The sequence below is a fragment of the Peromyscus eremicus genome, chromosome 9 (assembly GCF_949786415.1).
Source record: "Peromyscus eremicus chromosome 9, PerEre_H2_v1, whole genome shotgun sequence".
NCBI lineage: Eukaryota > Metazoa > Chordata > Mammalia > Rodentia > Cricetidae > Peromyscus > Peromyscus eremicus.
The window spans coordinates 59,370,899-59,387,625 of record NC_081425.1 but is presented as its reverse complement, the minus strand read 5'-3'; the positions used below and the strand labels follow the sequence as shown (position 1 = coordinate 59,387,625).

At 47.1% G+C, this 16,727-nt stretch overlaps 1 protein-coding gene across 1 annotated transcript in view; it reads left to right on the top strand.

The window, feature by feature from the left end:
- Positions 1 to 16,472, top strand: part of Fam124a (family with sequence similarity 124 member A) — a 51,993-nt gene extending 35,521 nt beyond the window's left edge. Inside the window, exon 4 of the mRNA XM_059273513.1 lies at positions 14,007 to 16,472. Coding sequence (XP_059129496.1) covers positions 14,007 to 14,795 — 789 coding nt within the window. The 3' untranslated portion in view covers positions 14,796 to 16,472. The remainder of the gene's footprint in view (positions 1 to 14,006) is intronic.
- The last annotated feature ends 255 nt before the right edge of the window (positions 16,473 to 16,727 follow it).

Sequence of the window (16,727 nt, the reverse complement as noted above, 5' to 3'; positions counted from 1 at the left end):
GTCAAGCAAGGCCCTTGACTTATTTTCACATGAAGGGAACAGCTAGCAAAAGGAAGTCCAGAGGAGCCAATGGTCCCTCCCAAATCCAAGTGACACTGAGGACCTGATCCTAAGCTGGCCTTAGCAGTAAAACACAGTGGCCATCTAGAAGCGGTGGTACATGCCTTTAATCCATCCCAGCACTCTGGAGACAGAGGCAGGTGGATTTCATTGAGTTCAGTGCCAGCCTGGTCTACATAGAGAGTTCCAGGACAGCCAGGGGACATAGACCTTCTCTCTCATAAAACAAATGGAACAAAGTTAGTTAATGGCCACCTACATGGTCTTAAACATCCAGCAAGAAAATATAACCAAAGACTTAAATGATTAATGTGTTTTTTTAATAGTCCAGTGGATTGCACTCCCCAGATAATAGACATCAGTCTATATAAGATGCCATTTAGACAACTATGTCTTACTAATGATTTTTCTTCTTGATAAGAGAAATGCTGCCTAGATACAATATTTCAGACCTGAGCTTAATTCCACACTGACACCAAGAGAGATAGGCCCACTGTTGTTTTTAACCTAAAAAGACAAATGATGATTCAATGTCTTCTCTCTCTTCCTCTCTAGCAGCCGTCTGGGAGGGACATCGTAGTGTGACTCTAAGTATCCTAACAGCTATCAAAGTGACTAAAAGCAGATTCTGGCTTTATCACTGTTGAGTCCAGCCTTGTAGATCAAGAACAGTGAGGAGCACAAGTAGATGGATGCTCTTGTGAGCACATCAAGAGAGTCCAAAGGACCTTGATTTAAACATAGCCCTGGTTCTGGTTTGTCCTGAATCCCTGCTGCACTGGGTAGCTTTGTGTCAACTTGACAGAAGCTGGAATCTCCTAAAAAGAGGGAACCTCACTTGACAAAAGGCCCCCATCAAAGTAACCTGTAGGTAAGCCTGTAGGGCATTTTCTTAATCAATGATTGATTTGGAAGAGCCCAGCCCACTGTGGGTGGTGCTGTCACCGGGCAGGTGGTCTTGGGGTATATAAGAAAGCAGAGAAAGCCAGTAAGCAGCATTCTTCCATGGCCTCTGCTTCAGTTTTTGCCTCCTGATTCCTGCCCTGACTTCCCTTCATGATTTGCTATGAGCTGTAAGGTAAAATAAGCCCTCCACATACACACACACACACACACACACACACACACACACACACACACAAAGAGGAAGATGCAAACAATTGAGGATATATTAATAAGGACAAAGAGAAAGTTTCCAGGGCTTGATCACTATTAAAGTCAGTTTTACAGCCTCCCAGTGTTCTTAAAAGATGGGCTCTAATCTTTCACATGAGAAAATGGGGTCAAATCAGAACAGTTTTTCTTTTGGATACAACCTCAGACTCCCACTGAAATTTTGGTGTGACCGTCTTCCTCTGTGTCTGGTGGGTTGGGAGAATCCAGAAAGCTAGCCTGCTAATTGCTTTCCCTTCTACCAGATGTCCACCCTTGGTACAGTCCCATTGGTGGCAGGAACAGGATTGTATGGCATGAACGTGTAGAACCAGGACTTCAGGAGGATATAGAGACTGGAGGCTTGTGGCTCATGAGTGTTGCTGTAGGTCCATGGAAGCCAGAGAGGGAACCTACCTGCCTTGAAAGATGGACCATGAATGATACTGTAGGTACATGGAAACCAGACAGGAAACCTACCTGTCTTGAAAGATACTTTGAGGTCTCAGTCTATGTTCTATTGCTGTGAAGAGACACCATGACCAAGGCAACTCTTATAAAAGAAAGCATTGAATTGGTGGCCTGCTTACAGTTTCAGAGCTTAGTTCATTATCATCATGGTGAGGAGCATGGCGGCAGGTATGGTGCTAGAGCAGTAGCTCAGAGCTATATCCTGATCCACAGGACAGTAGAGACAGAGACAGAGAAAAGCCTGGGCCAGGTGTGGGCTTTTGAAAACCTCAAAGCCTCCCAGTGACACACTTCCTCTAGAAAGATGACACCTCCTAATCCTTCTAATTCTGTCAAAGAATTCTACTCCCTAGTGACTAAGCATTTAAATATATGAGTCTATGGGGCCATCCTTGTTCATCCACCACAAAGGTCTAATAGTGCAACCACTTGCGAGTACTATTGCTGACCTCTGACCTCCCCCTTCAGCTGCCTAGCTGCCTTGCAGTCAGGCCTTTGGTACTGCACTTGAGTGGGACATTCCAAATGGCTGGATCTTCTAGGTTCAGTGCCGCCTTCTCTTCCATGAACCCAAGAGCACCCCGTTACCAGAGGACTGCAGAGGCAATGAAGTTTTGAGAGGTATAAAATTCAGTCAAGTATGTAAGTAACAGAGGAGAACCACAGGCTGAGAGAACTGATAAGAAGTGGTGGGAATTGGCCATGGGGGTTGCAGAGTCTGAGGAGGGTGAATTAGATACTGATGTAAGTGCAAGGAGATGGGCCATAGAGCCAACCCCCTTATGATGGGGAATCTCAGCTACAGCAGCAGTAAAAGGGATCCTTGTCCCTCCTTGCTGGGATACCTCCCAGGCTCAGTCAGCTAGAAAGCATCCCCAAACTGCTTGGGATGGAACACCAATACTCCTGGTGAACTCTTGCCTAGTCTCAGAAAACCTTCGAATTAAGACTGAAAATACGATGGTAAATTAAACTCATAATACTGGCATTTTTATAGTAAGTTGAGAAACATTTTTGTTTGGTACTTTAATGATTTGGTGAATTTTGGAGTGTCTTAGTTAGGGTGTCTATTGTTGTGAGGGGACACCATGACCACGGCAACTCTTAATAAGGAAAACATTTCACTGGGGCTGGCTTACAGTTCCAGAGGTTTAGTCCATTATCATCGGGTGGGGAGCATGGTGGCATGCAGGCAGACATGGTACTGGAGAAGGAGCTGAGAGTTCTACACCCAGATCAGCAGGCAGCAGGAAGAGAGAGTGAGCCACTAGGCCTGGCTTGAGCTTCTGAAACCTCAAAGCTCCCGAATGACACACTTCCTCAACAAGGCCACACCTCCAATAATACCACTCCCTATGAGTCTATGGGGGCCATTTTCATTCAGACCACCACATAGAGAATTTAATCTCTAAATCAGGAACTTGTTATTCTGATTTTAAAATGTCATTTACAATCACCATAGGCTCTTTGCTTATCATGGTGCAAAAGCCCCTAGGTCCAAACCCTCATACCACCACCACCACACACACAAAAAAAATTTAAGTTGAAGCATGTGAGTTAAATTTTAGCAAATGTGTAAAACTGAAGCAATTTGGAAGATAATGGTCACTTGTTTAAATGTTTAGTTGATTAAACCTACAAGTTATTAAGTATTTGATTGTAGATTTTGTTAATAGGACTGCTGCAAGTAAGTCCAGTAAAAGACTGCTTGCCTAGCATTGGTGAGGCCCTGGGTTCCATCCCAGGCATCCCTAATGAAAACACAAGTCAATCCACTAAATACATAAATGCATCCAATGCATTTTTAATGTGTTAGAGGAAATTAATTCAGCCTCAAAAGGCCCCTTTAAAGCAGTTCTTGCTAACATTTGCAGATTTGTTAATAGTGTAATAAGATTTGCAAATTGAACTGAAATCAACTATAAGCAAAATGGATAGCTTTGGGGGCTGGGGAGATGGCTGGGGGCTCAGAGCACTTGCTATACAAACATGAAGATGTGAGTTTGAATCCCCAGCACTCACATAAAAAGCCAGACATGGCTGCATATGTCTGTATCCACAGTATTGGCAGATAGAGACTGGTGGACTCCTAGAGCTTACTTGTCAGCCAGCCTAGCACAAAGGGCAAGCAAGCTTCTGGTTATTGCGAGGCCCTGTCTCAAGGTGGTAACACAGAGGAGGATAAAGAGGCAGGCAGAGCCCTGCTCTGACCTCTACATGTGGGTACAACAAGCACATAAGACCCCACCCCCACCCCCACCTCCACCCAATAAAAACTGACAGTTCTAATTAACTCCATGTCATTATCATTATTATCTTGTGGTGCTAGAGAGTGAACACATGGCTTCATGCTCACCAGGCAAATGTCCCACCACTGAGCTATATTCCTTGCCCTAAATATTCAGCTTTAGAAGTAGCTTTTGGGGGCTAGCAAGATGATTTAGCAGATGTGGTTTGAATAGGAATGGCCCCCACAGAGTCATGTGTTTGAATGTTTGGCCCTTAGAGCATGGCACTATCAGGAGGTGTGGCCTTGTTGGGGTAGGTGAGGCTTTGTTGGAGGAGGTGTGTCACTAGGGGGTGGGCTTTAAGGTCTCATAAGCTCCAGCCAGTTCACTTCTGCTGCCTGGGGATCCAGATATAAAACTCTCAGCTTCCTCTCCAGCACCATGTCTGCCTACATGCTGCCATATTTCCCACCAAGATGATAAGGGACTAAACCTCTGAAAATGTAAGCCAGCCCCAATTAAATGTTTTCTTAGTTGCTGTGGTCATGGTGTCTCTTCACAGCAATGAAACCCCTAAGACAGCAGATAAAGGCACTTGCTACCAAGCATGATGACCTTGGGACCCACATAGTAGAGAGAAGTTGTCCACTGTTCTCCACACATGCACTGTGGCACATGTGTACACACACACACACACACAATGTAATTAGAAGGAGCTTTGGGTGGTGTTTCTTTTTTTTGTTTTTGGTGTGTGTGTGTGTGTGTGTGTGTGTGGTGTGAGAGAGAGAGAGAGAGAGAGAGAGAGAGAGAGAGAGAGAGAGAGAGAGAGAGAGAAGAGAAGAGGAGAGGAGTGGGGGGGGAGCAGATCAAGAGCACTTGCTCTAGAATCTGAACTGATGATCTGAAATCAGTCCTCACTCTGGAAAATGAAAGATAAATTTAATTCCAGTTAGGACTGGTCCAGGTAGAACCAAGGTTGGTCCCAGCCCTGGAGAAGTTCTAAGGACCTGGTTACTAAGCCAGGAGAGGTAAGGATCAGTGAACAGCTCTGGGATCCTAGTCTAACTCACTGTGTTCTTGAGGTAAGCCTGTAGGATGGGGATCTGCCCCACCCCCTTGAAGGCCATCTGTGACTCCAGGATTGTCCCAGTTTCACTCAGAGACCCCAGGCCCAGATTTGTCTTCTAGCCTTTGTCCTTAGGAGATAAAAATGGCTGATGTGTCTTCAAACAAATGCCAACTTACCCAATGTCAGATCATTGCCACACTGAAAACGCATTCATCATTTATGCCATACAAAGCTGCTTGCATTTTACCTTGTCCTTGGTGAGATATCCTTTTTGATACACCATCCTTTTTGAATATCGAGTTCTTCCATCTCTAGGCCCTTCTGTTTCTTTACCTGCTTCTTAAATAATGAGCACTTCAGGGATGAGGTTTTCAAGTTGTTATTATTTAATATTTTTATTTACAGTTTACCACCCAGAAAAGCCCACACAGATTTCTGGCCAGGAGAGAGTACCTTAGGGTGGATGGGAGTTCCTGACACACTCCTCAGGCACCTCATATAAACACAGAATTTGGGGTGCCGACCCCAATTCTGTGAAGTAGAGACACTGGCATTAGACCAAGCTCAGTAGTCAACACTATCTCCCAGTAGGTTTATGAGGAAAATTAGATCTGTCTTTACTCTTCGGTCTCTCCAATAGCCATGACTACCTGTGCTCTGGAGGAAGGCCGCTGGAGCTTTTGTGCAGCCTGGGCTGTGAGAACTCTGGGAGAGTTCTTTGTTCTGTGAGAGTCAGTTGATCTCCTCTGATGTAAGCAGTCTCGGTGTTCTGGGCATTCAAATTACAAATGTATTCAGTAGCTCTCTGTTTTAAGCGAATAAATAGATGAGCTCACAGGAGCAAACTCCTAAAGCTGTAGAAATGGTTGGAACTGATGAGGTTCAAGACAAACAAGCAAGTTTTGTTGTAAAAACAGATTTGTGGATAAGAACAAGGTAAAGGTTATGGAGAAGGGGATGTGGCAGTGAAATTCCCATTGCCATGTTATTCCCCAGACAGGTGAACTAAGAAGACAAGTTCACTGTAACTTAGCCAAAATACTTGTATAAAAATGGAGGAGCGCATGCTAAGTGAACTGCCATAGTTGGAGACTAGACAAAGAGGAGAACCGTGGTCCCCTCCCCATAACTCTCTGGGTCTCAGTGTTCCAGAGCCAACTTTTGGAGCTGTCAAGTTGCAAACACTTGCTTCATGTAGATCAGCAAAAAGTGTTCTCACGGTTCTAGAGTCATGTGTAGTCACGAAAACACATAGCCACTGAAGTCAGCCATTTCAGTGGCCACAGAAACGGCTGTGGAACCTTGAACAAGAAAAGCAAAAGCTGAGGCATGAGGAGCCATCAGGAAGTCAAAGAAGTCACAGCTCTGGCTGGACATTAAAGTCACCTGAGGAGCTTCATACGCCCTGCCTGCCACTGCCCCTGCCACTGCCCCCCCCCCCCCCGCCACCCCCAGAGGCTGTTTCTGCTGCTACAGAGTTGGATATTTTTTTAAAGCCTCCCAGATGCACTCAGGGTTGTGAAGTGCTGACCCGTGCCATGGGATAAATTCAACTATTCTGTTCCTCCTGGCATGTGTTGGTGACAACCTCAGTCTTGAGACATTTTCTCCAGTATCATTTCTGGCAAAAACATGTAGCCATTTGTCCAAATGGCGCTGTGGATTGCCCAAGTTTAATGTGCCAGGAGTTTACCAGCTGTTGTCTAAGCCGTGATATGAGCCTGGCCAAGGCCAGTGGAGGTTTGGGAGATGTTTGGCAGGCCGCTTCATTAGTATTCCTTTTCCGGTGTGGTCAGCTGGCCCAGTCTTCCAGTAATGCTGCTTTTGAATTCTAATGGCCTATTTCTCATCTATGGAAGATGGTAGAGATTCAGTTATCCATGAATGAGTGCTTTCAAGTCCAGGAAAAAAAAAAAAAACACCACAATAACAACAAAACAACACAAAGCTCCCCGTGATTGAAGCTCTCTCCATCAGACTAGCCTCTTCCCTCCTCGAGGCGGACTGGGTGGTCCAGTTGAACAGAACCAGCCCTCCCCCCACCCATAGGAGGAGCTGGAGGCATGCGAGTAGGCAGCAGGGCATGCCACCTTCCTGTCCCTGCTGACTGCCTGTTGTCTTTGGCACTATGAACCATGAAATGGCCAAGAACCAGTGCTCCAGGCTGGTGTTGCCATGGCTTTAAGGAGGGGTCAGAGAAGATGACCAAGCTGAAAAAGAGACAGGCAGACAGTAATCCTAATTCATGCATAGGTGGGAGGTTGATAAAATTAGAACATTGATTTTGCAGTCTATAGGAAAAGCAGTTGGCCAAAGTCAACAAGCTAAAGGCCGTAGGCCAAATATGGCCCACTATCTATTTTTGTAAGTAAATTTTTATTAGAATACACAAACAACAATGGAACCTCCATATTGTCAATTGTTTAATAATCAAATTTTATTGTTGCATATACACACACAAAGCAGTTGGACTAACCAAACTGCTGTTTTTGTAAATATGTTTTCATGCACACAGACTGACAGGGGGTCAGGGGGCAGAGGCTCATTCTTTAGAAATGTGGACCTGAAAACACAGCACAGGGGTAAGGGTGGGAATGTACTCTGAGCCTAGAAGGGAAAGTTGCTGTTTTACATGCCACTCCTGGAATCACTGTGATCCCACAAACCCTATCTCCCCTGACAGGCTTCAAGACACGAGTAGCAGGGTTCCTTATACTGGTGCTGATGGGAGAGTGAAGAACGCCCCAGGGACAACTGAAAGACTGCTTGCTCTCCATATGTACATACTGGACATTTGTGACGAGTGTGTGTGTGTGTGTGATGATGATGATGATGATGATGATGATGATGGCGGCTCCCAGCACTCCTGGGAGCTCTCTCCCTCTCTCCTTGGTGTCTCCCAGACCCCCCCCCCACTTGCTCCATTTTCCCCGTGGTTCCAACGGTTGTTACCCAAAGCAGGCTCCCGAGGCACTTTGCAGACGTTTCTCACATGGAACAATTGTTCGCTACCATTAGCTATAGCTGCTGTCTTAGTTTAATACCAGAATCCTTGTGACTTTTTCCTATAAAACCAAATGGCAAGGCCAGGCACGGTGGTGCATGCCTTTAATCCCAGCACTCGGGAGGCAGAGGCAGGTGGATCTCTGATTTTGAGCCCAGCCTGGTCTACAGAGCTAGTTCCAGGACAGCCAGGGCTACACAGAGGAACCCTGTCTCAATAAAACAAAACAAAACAAAAAAACAAATAACTATTTCATGATATATTTTAACAGACATATAAAGCACTTAAAATGACCTTGATAAGCGTTTTAGAAGCAAGTTCCTGCGTGTGTGCGTGCGTAGGCCCAGCTTCACAGGTACGGCAGGGGTGAGGGTCGGAAGACAACTTTCAGGACTCAGTTGCCTCTTTTCACTAGAGGTTCTGGGGCTCAGACCTAGGCTTCATGCTTGCATAACAAACACCCAGAGTCACCTCACATGCACCCACAACTCATTCTTAAAATTGCACAATAGCAGCGGCATTGAAAAAAACATGTAAATGTCTTTATTAAAAATAAACGTGTTCAAAAATAAATGAAAGTGTTTAATCATAAAAACAATCAGAGAATAAAACCACAAGTTCCAGGTGGGATAGTAATATCTGTGATGCTTATGTTTTCTTTAAAGTATTAAGTCCACAATATGTCCAAAGGGCAGGCACTTCATACACAGAGTCATCTGCATGGTCAATGGGCATGGAAAGATGCCCTTGAAGTCAGGCATGGTGGTACAGGTCTGTTAATCCAACCCTTGGGGCCGCAGCAGAAGGATCCTGAATTTGAGGCAGCCTGGGCTACATAGGGAGACCCTGGAGACAGAAGTGGCGTGGTCATTAGAGAGAAATACAAATTAATATAAAGATGAAGCACTATTGCCCACCAGAAGGACTAAAACTAAATACAGTGATCTTGGTGAAGTGTGAAGTAATTGAAATACATTTAAATTCCTGGCAGAATTATACATTTTTTACCATCAATTCTGGAGTGTTTAAAAGTACCTATTAACACTAAAAATATGCATACCTGGTGTCTAGAAATCCTGTTCCTATTAATGTGCCCAAGAGACTGAATACTTCTTACTGCGCAGAAGAGAGGTGGCCGATAAGTTTTCTCAGCATCCTGTGGCACTTTGCCTCAGAGGAAGGGCAGGTGTCTAAGCAGAGATAGATAGCAGTGTTCGTGAAGACGTGAATGAAGCTTTGGTGTTTCAGAATAGAACTGGACGTTCCCAATGGCCAGAGCACACAGGATGGGATTTCAGAAAGCTAGCTGACAGGAAGGAAGAGTCTTACAGAGCCAGCTTGCTAAGGAGGGTGTTAGCCTAGGGCCACACCCAGGGGTTGCTCTTAGGAATCACTCAGCTATGGGGAGGTGCCAGAGTGAAGGAGTGTCAGGAGTTCAGCTGGGGTGAATCATCTTCACATGGGTGACATTTTACCAAAGCTGGGGAGGGAGTACATGCCTCTCTCCAGACCTGAGTCATGCCGCCCGCCATTCTGAGGAGTAAAGCACATTGCTCTAACCAGTGGTTTTACAGGAAGCCTCACAGTTCCATAATGGTGGAAAGGAAAGGGGGTACGAAATGACACTCCAGATGAATTGGCTTCAACTACCAGCTTTTTTCTTTTTAACTTATTTTATGTGCATGGATGTTTTACCTGCATGTAAGTCTATGCGCCACATGAGTGCCTGGTACCCCAGAGACCAGAAGAGGGCGTCAGATCCTCTGGATCTGGACTTGCAGACAGTTGTGAGCTGCCGTGTGGGTGTTGGGAGTCAAATGTGGGTCCTCTGGAAGAGCAGTCTGTGCTCTTAATTGCTGAGTCATCTCCCCAGGCCCCTGAAAGTACCAAGTATTCACACAGGCAATCATCTGCTTCACAGTCTTCCCACCTCCTACCTCAAAATGTCAGGGGTCACAAATTGTACCTGGCTGTCTCCACCTACGTTGACCTTGTCCTTCTCCTCTGACTCCGCCTGCCTTTTCCTCCTGACCATTCAAAAGGGAACATAGGCTTTGGCCATAGATGGTATCCTTGGAAAGAATATGGATACCTCCTAGAGGAAAGTGAGCGGAGAGCAAAGCCCACCTTCTTATGGGGAACCTCAGCTGTAGAGGAAAGCCCCAGGTTCTCATGACTCAGTTCCCAGTTTCCTTGAGATGCCCCTCGTTGTTATTAATCCTTGAGTTTAAAGGTCTGTCTTTGATTTATTAGACAGCAGATAGTGCTGTGCCGGCCATGGTTTTGCCAAGGACAGAACAGAGAGGATGGCCTTATTCAGAAAGAGGAGGCGGAGGCAGGACTTCCTGACTTTGAACAAGCGGGGAGACACTCCAGGCCCCTGGAAGGGAGACCCAATCACCTCTACTAGCACTTACCACATGTCTAGGAATGAGCCTCTTAAGACCCTTTGAGAACGGTGCTTTGGCTCAGGAGACGGCTTCACCTCACCAGAAAACTGCCTGTGCTGCCCTCTCAGGGCGAGCTCATAGCTGGATTCCAATTTCCTGGTGACAGGAGAAGCACGGCCAGGTCTCCCTGGCCGCTTGCCTTTGGCAGATAATTTATGCATGCTGCTCTGCTCTGTGAGAGAGTTCCTTAAATAGTGAGGAAAGGAGCTTGTGAGTTCCAGTGAGGCTTCCAGCCCACACTGCTCCAGAGAGAGGGGAGGGAGGCCGCCTTCACACCGGCTCTGCTGTCACTGCTGGGGCTCACGGGGCACCCCTGAGAGCTGGCAGCCAAACACTGAAGGCCCAAGCGCCCGTTTCACTCTGGTAAATCCCACGAGGGCAGAGTTTCTGGATTCACTCTCAGCCCCTGTTGTTCCTCATCAAGCAGACAAGCGAGGCAGGAAACAGAGCCAGCCCCAGGGGGAAACACAGCAGAGAGGCTCCATCCTTGGCACGGAGGAGCTGTCTTTAGTCAGATGCGATCCCACTGGCTAAAGCTAGAGAACGACCCCAGCCCGCGGTCAGGTAAATGCACCATGTGCCTCAGCGCTGGGTCTAAGATGGTGGTGTGGGAGAGGCTCCACAGCCTCCTTCCCCCAGGATGCCCGCGGTTGTCCTTAGCACTGTGCCAGCCTGAGTTACACACGCCCAGCAGGCACCGCCACTGTACTAGTTGCACTCCCCAGCCAAACAGAGTGGCTGCCAGCTTGCTTCAGAGCAGCAGGACGTGGGGTTTCTCTGGCCTCCTGCCTTCATGGTGTCGTAGAAACTAGAGAGAAAACACGTGGGCTTGTGGAAAGCATGAACTCCTCTGCTAAAACCCACAGTCCACCTGCCTACCATGCTGGACTTTGAGCCAAATTTAACTCCATTGTGCTCCTTGAGAGTGACAGATTTGTATGTCCCTTAGCGGTCTCTTGACTGGGAACCTTGATCTTCGGCATGCCCCGAAGCTGTGCCCACTGGCTTCCCTTTTCAAGTCGATCCAGACTGCAGGCTCCCTCACTAAGAACCGTAGAGGCGCTGAAGCTGTGGCTACACTGTGGCTCATGCTTGTCAATAAGCAAACAACACTCGGGTACCTGGGGGAACTATGCCCTTCTAGACTTTGAAGAAGTCACCATCCCTCAGGGCTTCCTTCCCCCAACAAGCTCATTCTGTTTTCTCTCTTACCCAGCCAAGCTTAAGAGATGACGAAAATTGGTTTGTCTCACAACAGCTGCTTTGTCTTGGGTGCACTTGGGCCTTGCATGATATTCTTTAAGCATCCATAATTTAGGCTCTGAGAAAAATATTGTATCGTATGTGTGGTGTACATATGTGGTTTTGTGTGGACGCACATGTGCACGTTCATGGAGAGGCCATAGGTCAATACTGGGTGTCTTTCACAAACTCTTTCCTCCTTATTTTTTGAGATCAGGTCTCTCACTGAACCTTAGGCTCACCATTTCAGCTAGGCTGACTAGCCAGTAAACTCCAGGGATCTACCTATCTACCTCCCCAGCCCTGGGATGGCAGACTCATGCTTGTCTTTTTCCATGGCTGCTAAGGATCCAAACCCAGGTCCCCACAATTGTTAACAAGCACTTTGGCACCTGAACCATCTCTGCAGCCCTGCAGAAGTCGTCTTGCCGCTGATTGACTTTAGTTCCTTAAGCTACACTTAATAAAAACAGCTTTGGGATGCCACTGTGACATGCAGGGCCTAGGAGATGGAATAGGGTCAGCAAGTCACGGGGACAAACGCCAAACAGGCCGCAGACTGAGCAATACAGAGAGGAACACCAAGGCAGACCATCCCAGGAGATTCTGCTCTGAGTCCATGGCCGAGGACGGACTGTGTGTATCGTGCAGGTGGAGCTTAGGTAACCCCAAAACATAAGAACTGGAGCATCATGGCAGTGGCTTCTGAATGGGCTCCCTGCCTCCATCCATCTCCCTTCCCTGCTACACACCACCATCCTGCTAGAAAGCCACCTAGTTTTGGCATGCCATACATGTCCTGTATTGTGTGTGATTCGGAACCCACCTCCACTGAAGTCTGCTCTGCCCCACTGGGAAGATGCGTTCTCTCCCAGTACCCTCAGGGACAACCATCCCATCCTCTAGTCTCCTGTTTCTTTTGCCTTCTGTCCTTTCAGTGATGGTTAAAAAGTAAATTCCTGTGGTCAAACCAGTATCGTTTCCATTGTAGCTGCCCCTCCTTTGCCCATGAGAAGTACTCAATGGGAACATATTCTACTGAGCAATACTCCTAGGTGGCTTGTGGAGACCAGGTTCCTTATTACTGGGGAAGGTAGGAGTGTCTGTTATGAAGATGAGTGCTGCAGCCTGCTAGAAGGAAATGCCTACCTCTTCTAGCTACTAAAGGAGATGACAGACGGGTCCGGGGACAGCCGCAGGCACCAGAAGTAAAACCCTGGCAGAAACTTTGTTATCTTGGGGAGTCAAAAATCAGGTGCACCTTTCCTAAATAAATCCAGACCCACTGTCCTCAAACCTATTGTTTAATTGAAACTTTGCATTTTACTCTTGGTTCTGGGCCAGAGGACTAATTGGAGAGAAGCAGAGGGGGTGAAATGTGTATGATCAAAGGGCCCGGTTTCATGCTTCCCATACTAGATTGTGTCTTGGTGTTGAGAAACTACTTTCTCTGAATAGAAACAGTCCCTCCTGGAAGGAGCTGCAGGAAGTTGAGTGTCTCAGGACACTGAGAAAGTTAAAAGAGTCACAAGGCCCTTTCCAAGGTTATAAAAACAGTAAACAGTTGCTGGGGAGAGACTCTCTTCCATGGAGCTGCCTTGAAGTTGGGTAGAGATAGCAAAGGATACAGCTTTCGTGAGTCATCCATCACTCATGCTGGGCTGGGCTTTTTTGGTGATACAGCTACCATGGAGTGGCTACTGTAAGTAACCCAGTGAATTCATTGGCCCACCAAGCTGGACTTAATGTATCATCAGTACCCTATCTGGTCAAATAGATGTTTGCTCATGTCTCTCCAGGAAGAGTCACAAGACACCTGGGAAACCATACGTGCTGGCCTCTGGTCCCATGCTGATGTGATCTCAAATTGTTCGAGCATATCTCGAGCTAGGGGTGAGGGAGATACAATTGGTTCCTCATTGTGACAGGAAATCATATTGCTTAAAGTCAACAAGTAAATGTACCCAACAGACAAGTCCAAAGAATGAGAAACCCTTAGAAATGTGAAAGAGTGTGGGCAGCATTTAGTCTTCCCTCAGCTACCAGAGACAGAGGTAGCAGAGCTTTGGGGAGTGCGGGGAGACGTCTAAGGAGTCTCATCTCCCCATTTGTCGACTCCTCTGGGCCCTCATTCCTTGGTACATTCACATGTGGACTTTACACAGTATGATTCCCTGTCACAACGAGGAACCAGATGTATTTCTCAGTCTTGGAGACAGCTTCCTAGACAGAGAGAGTTAGAAGTTTCCAATGAATGGCAATATGTTTCATGCTGCATTTAACAGTGAGCCCCAGTGTCTCCTCTGACTAATGGAGTCCTCTCTCCACAGGCACAGAGGACATACAAGAAGGTCCCCAGGGGCAGCAGAGCACACCGCTCCTCTGAGAAGAGGCCTCATCCCACACCTTCGCCAACCATCGACACTGAAAGCACAGCACAGGGCAGCAGCCAGGCAACCCTGCAGAACAGCCCATCCCTGGGGTCTAGCTCAGTGGCCCTGCTTCCCGGGAACAAGCAGGAATGTACCCCACAGTCAAGCACCTCCAGCCCTGCCTGGTCTTTCCAGAGGAGCAAGTCTTTGTTTTGTTTGCCCAGTGGAGGTCCCTCCCCAACTGAACCACAGCCGCCATTGACTGGTTCCCAGAGACACAGTGCATCAGAGTGGAGACCCGGTCACCTCCTGTCCATTGATGACTTAGAGGGGGCCCAGGAGACAGATGTGGACACGGGCCTGCGGCTGTCCTCTTCAGACCTGTCTGTGGTCTCTGCGTATTCTGCACCCAGTAGGTTTTGCAACTCAGTGGAGTCATCCCTCCCCTCCAAGAGATGTAGCAGCCACTGGCCAGCACACAAGAGTCCCAAGGAAGGACCACTGCACGCTGCCAGTGAGGTGAGCCCAGACACCTCCTGGGATTCCCATCCTTTCCTCACCAAAGGGTCTCCGAGCCCTGCAGAAATAACTACTACTGCTCTTTCAGCTTCTGGTGTCTCCTTACTCACAGAGTCATCCCCACAGCTCCCTTGTCACGACTCCAAAGCCACACAGGGTGGCCAAGATGTGCTCCTGCCCACAACAGCTGGTCCCGAGGATAATGACATGGAGGAGTTCTACATCTGAGCATGTCTTGGTTTTCAGACAGACTCAGTCACAGAAACTTGGGTACCACCGCCTCCTGCTCTTTGTTCACAAGGTGATCTTGGTCCCATTTGCTTGATCTGACAAGAACTTAATTATCTATCTTGGGAGATTGTTAACATGTTTGCCATGCCATCTATCCTTAACTGATAGGTGACATATTTCTTAAGGCTCAGAAAAAAAGAACTGACATTTCTATGGAAATAAATTTTCAACACATTTAAATCACAAAATCTATTTAATCTATTTTTGAATGCTCAATTATACAATTTAATGTTTCATGTAATTATTTGAAATTAAAAAAAAAATGTAGTCAGCCAGAGCTGATGTAACAATTACTCATACTATGAAAGTAATATAACTAAAGCCAAAATCTTGAATGGGAAAAGGACACCAAGTGACTCCTATTAGAGCTCAGTGTGCAGTATAGAACGCACGCCTTCCTGGTTCCCCACAGACAGTCACACAGGGACCAGAGACCCTGGAATCCTGAAGTCCTGCTCCCAGTGGAAGTGATGGCTTCGTAGGACAGCTGCCAACCTGTGTCAGACAGCAGAATGCCTTGCTCTGAAGCCATTCAGCACTTGAAAAATCTGAGTTTACACACAACTGGCTAGTAAACCTGATAAGGGTTTAGCATGAGTAACCAATGCCTTGCACACTTACAAAATAATCTGAGTTATGAAACGTAGTTTTGCACACTCTTCCACAGCCGGTCCATGGGAGTCAGCAAACCTGTAGACCATCCCCTCTGGACTGATTTGTGTAAGAGGACTCATTGCCTGCAGTTGCAAGTAGCAGGTTATGAGGTGTGATAGGGAAATGGGGTGTGAGATTCTCTGACTTAAGCACACTCTAAAGGCTGCATGCATCTCTCCATAAATGACCAGAGTCCCCTCTTGTAGCACTGTCCCAGTAAACAGTTCAAATGTTTGGAAGGGTTTTGGCTGGCCTTTGGATTGTACGTGTGAGCACATGCCCCACTCCCGGAAGTAGGAAGTAACTGCCCAGTGCTGCCCCGCCCAGCCAACCTCCGGTGCACAGAAGCCTTAGGGAAAGCGGGTGCCGCAGCCACACCAGCTTTCCCCATCCCACACTCTTGTCCATTGCTGCCACTGTGTGAATGGTGGTTAGACCGCCTGTCTACCTATGTCTACAACCCAACCTCACCAATGCCAAGTGCTGGCATTGGTGGCAATGCCAAACTGCCCCTACATTCTGTTTATCCTTGGAAAAGAAAAGCATGGGTGTGTACTTTTCCCTGCCCCAGCGTGGTGCTTCTTGCCTAAATTACTCATGGCAGAGTTTCCTCCTCTCTGGGAGGGCCTACACCAGCAGCTCAGACACTTTCCAGCAGGGCCTTCAGGCTCCCTTATCATCCATCACCATGGGTCAGCCTCGGCTTCACCATCCTCACATGGAGAGCCTGGGACTCTGCCTGGCCTCAAACACTTTGGACTTCCTAGGACTCTGATTTCTGCTCCAATGTAAATAAATAAAAACATGGTCTCTTCTAATTCTGGATCAGGAGTAAGCCAACTTCTGAAAAGGGCTAGATGATAAATATTTTAAACTGTGTCAATCATGTTTTAGACTTTATCCAAATATGTTGCTATTGCTTCTACTGTAGCATGAAAAATAAAATATATATGAATGAGAGTGGCTGAACTGTAATCAAACTTCATTTCTAAGAACAGGTTATAGTCAGTATTGGCTCAAGCAGCAGCCGGGGGAGCCTTCAAGATAGATGGCTGTGGAAGGTTGATTCGAGATGCCAGGGGACCATCAGCTTAGATTTCTCCAAGCCGACACTGCGGCTGCTGGTGTGTATGACACCAAGAAACTTGGCTTCTCAGTTCAAGCCAGTGACTACAGAGCCCCAGGCTCAGAATGCAAAGGGATGCTTTCTGCAAT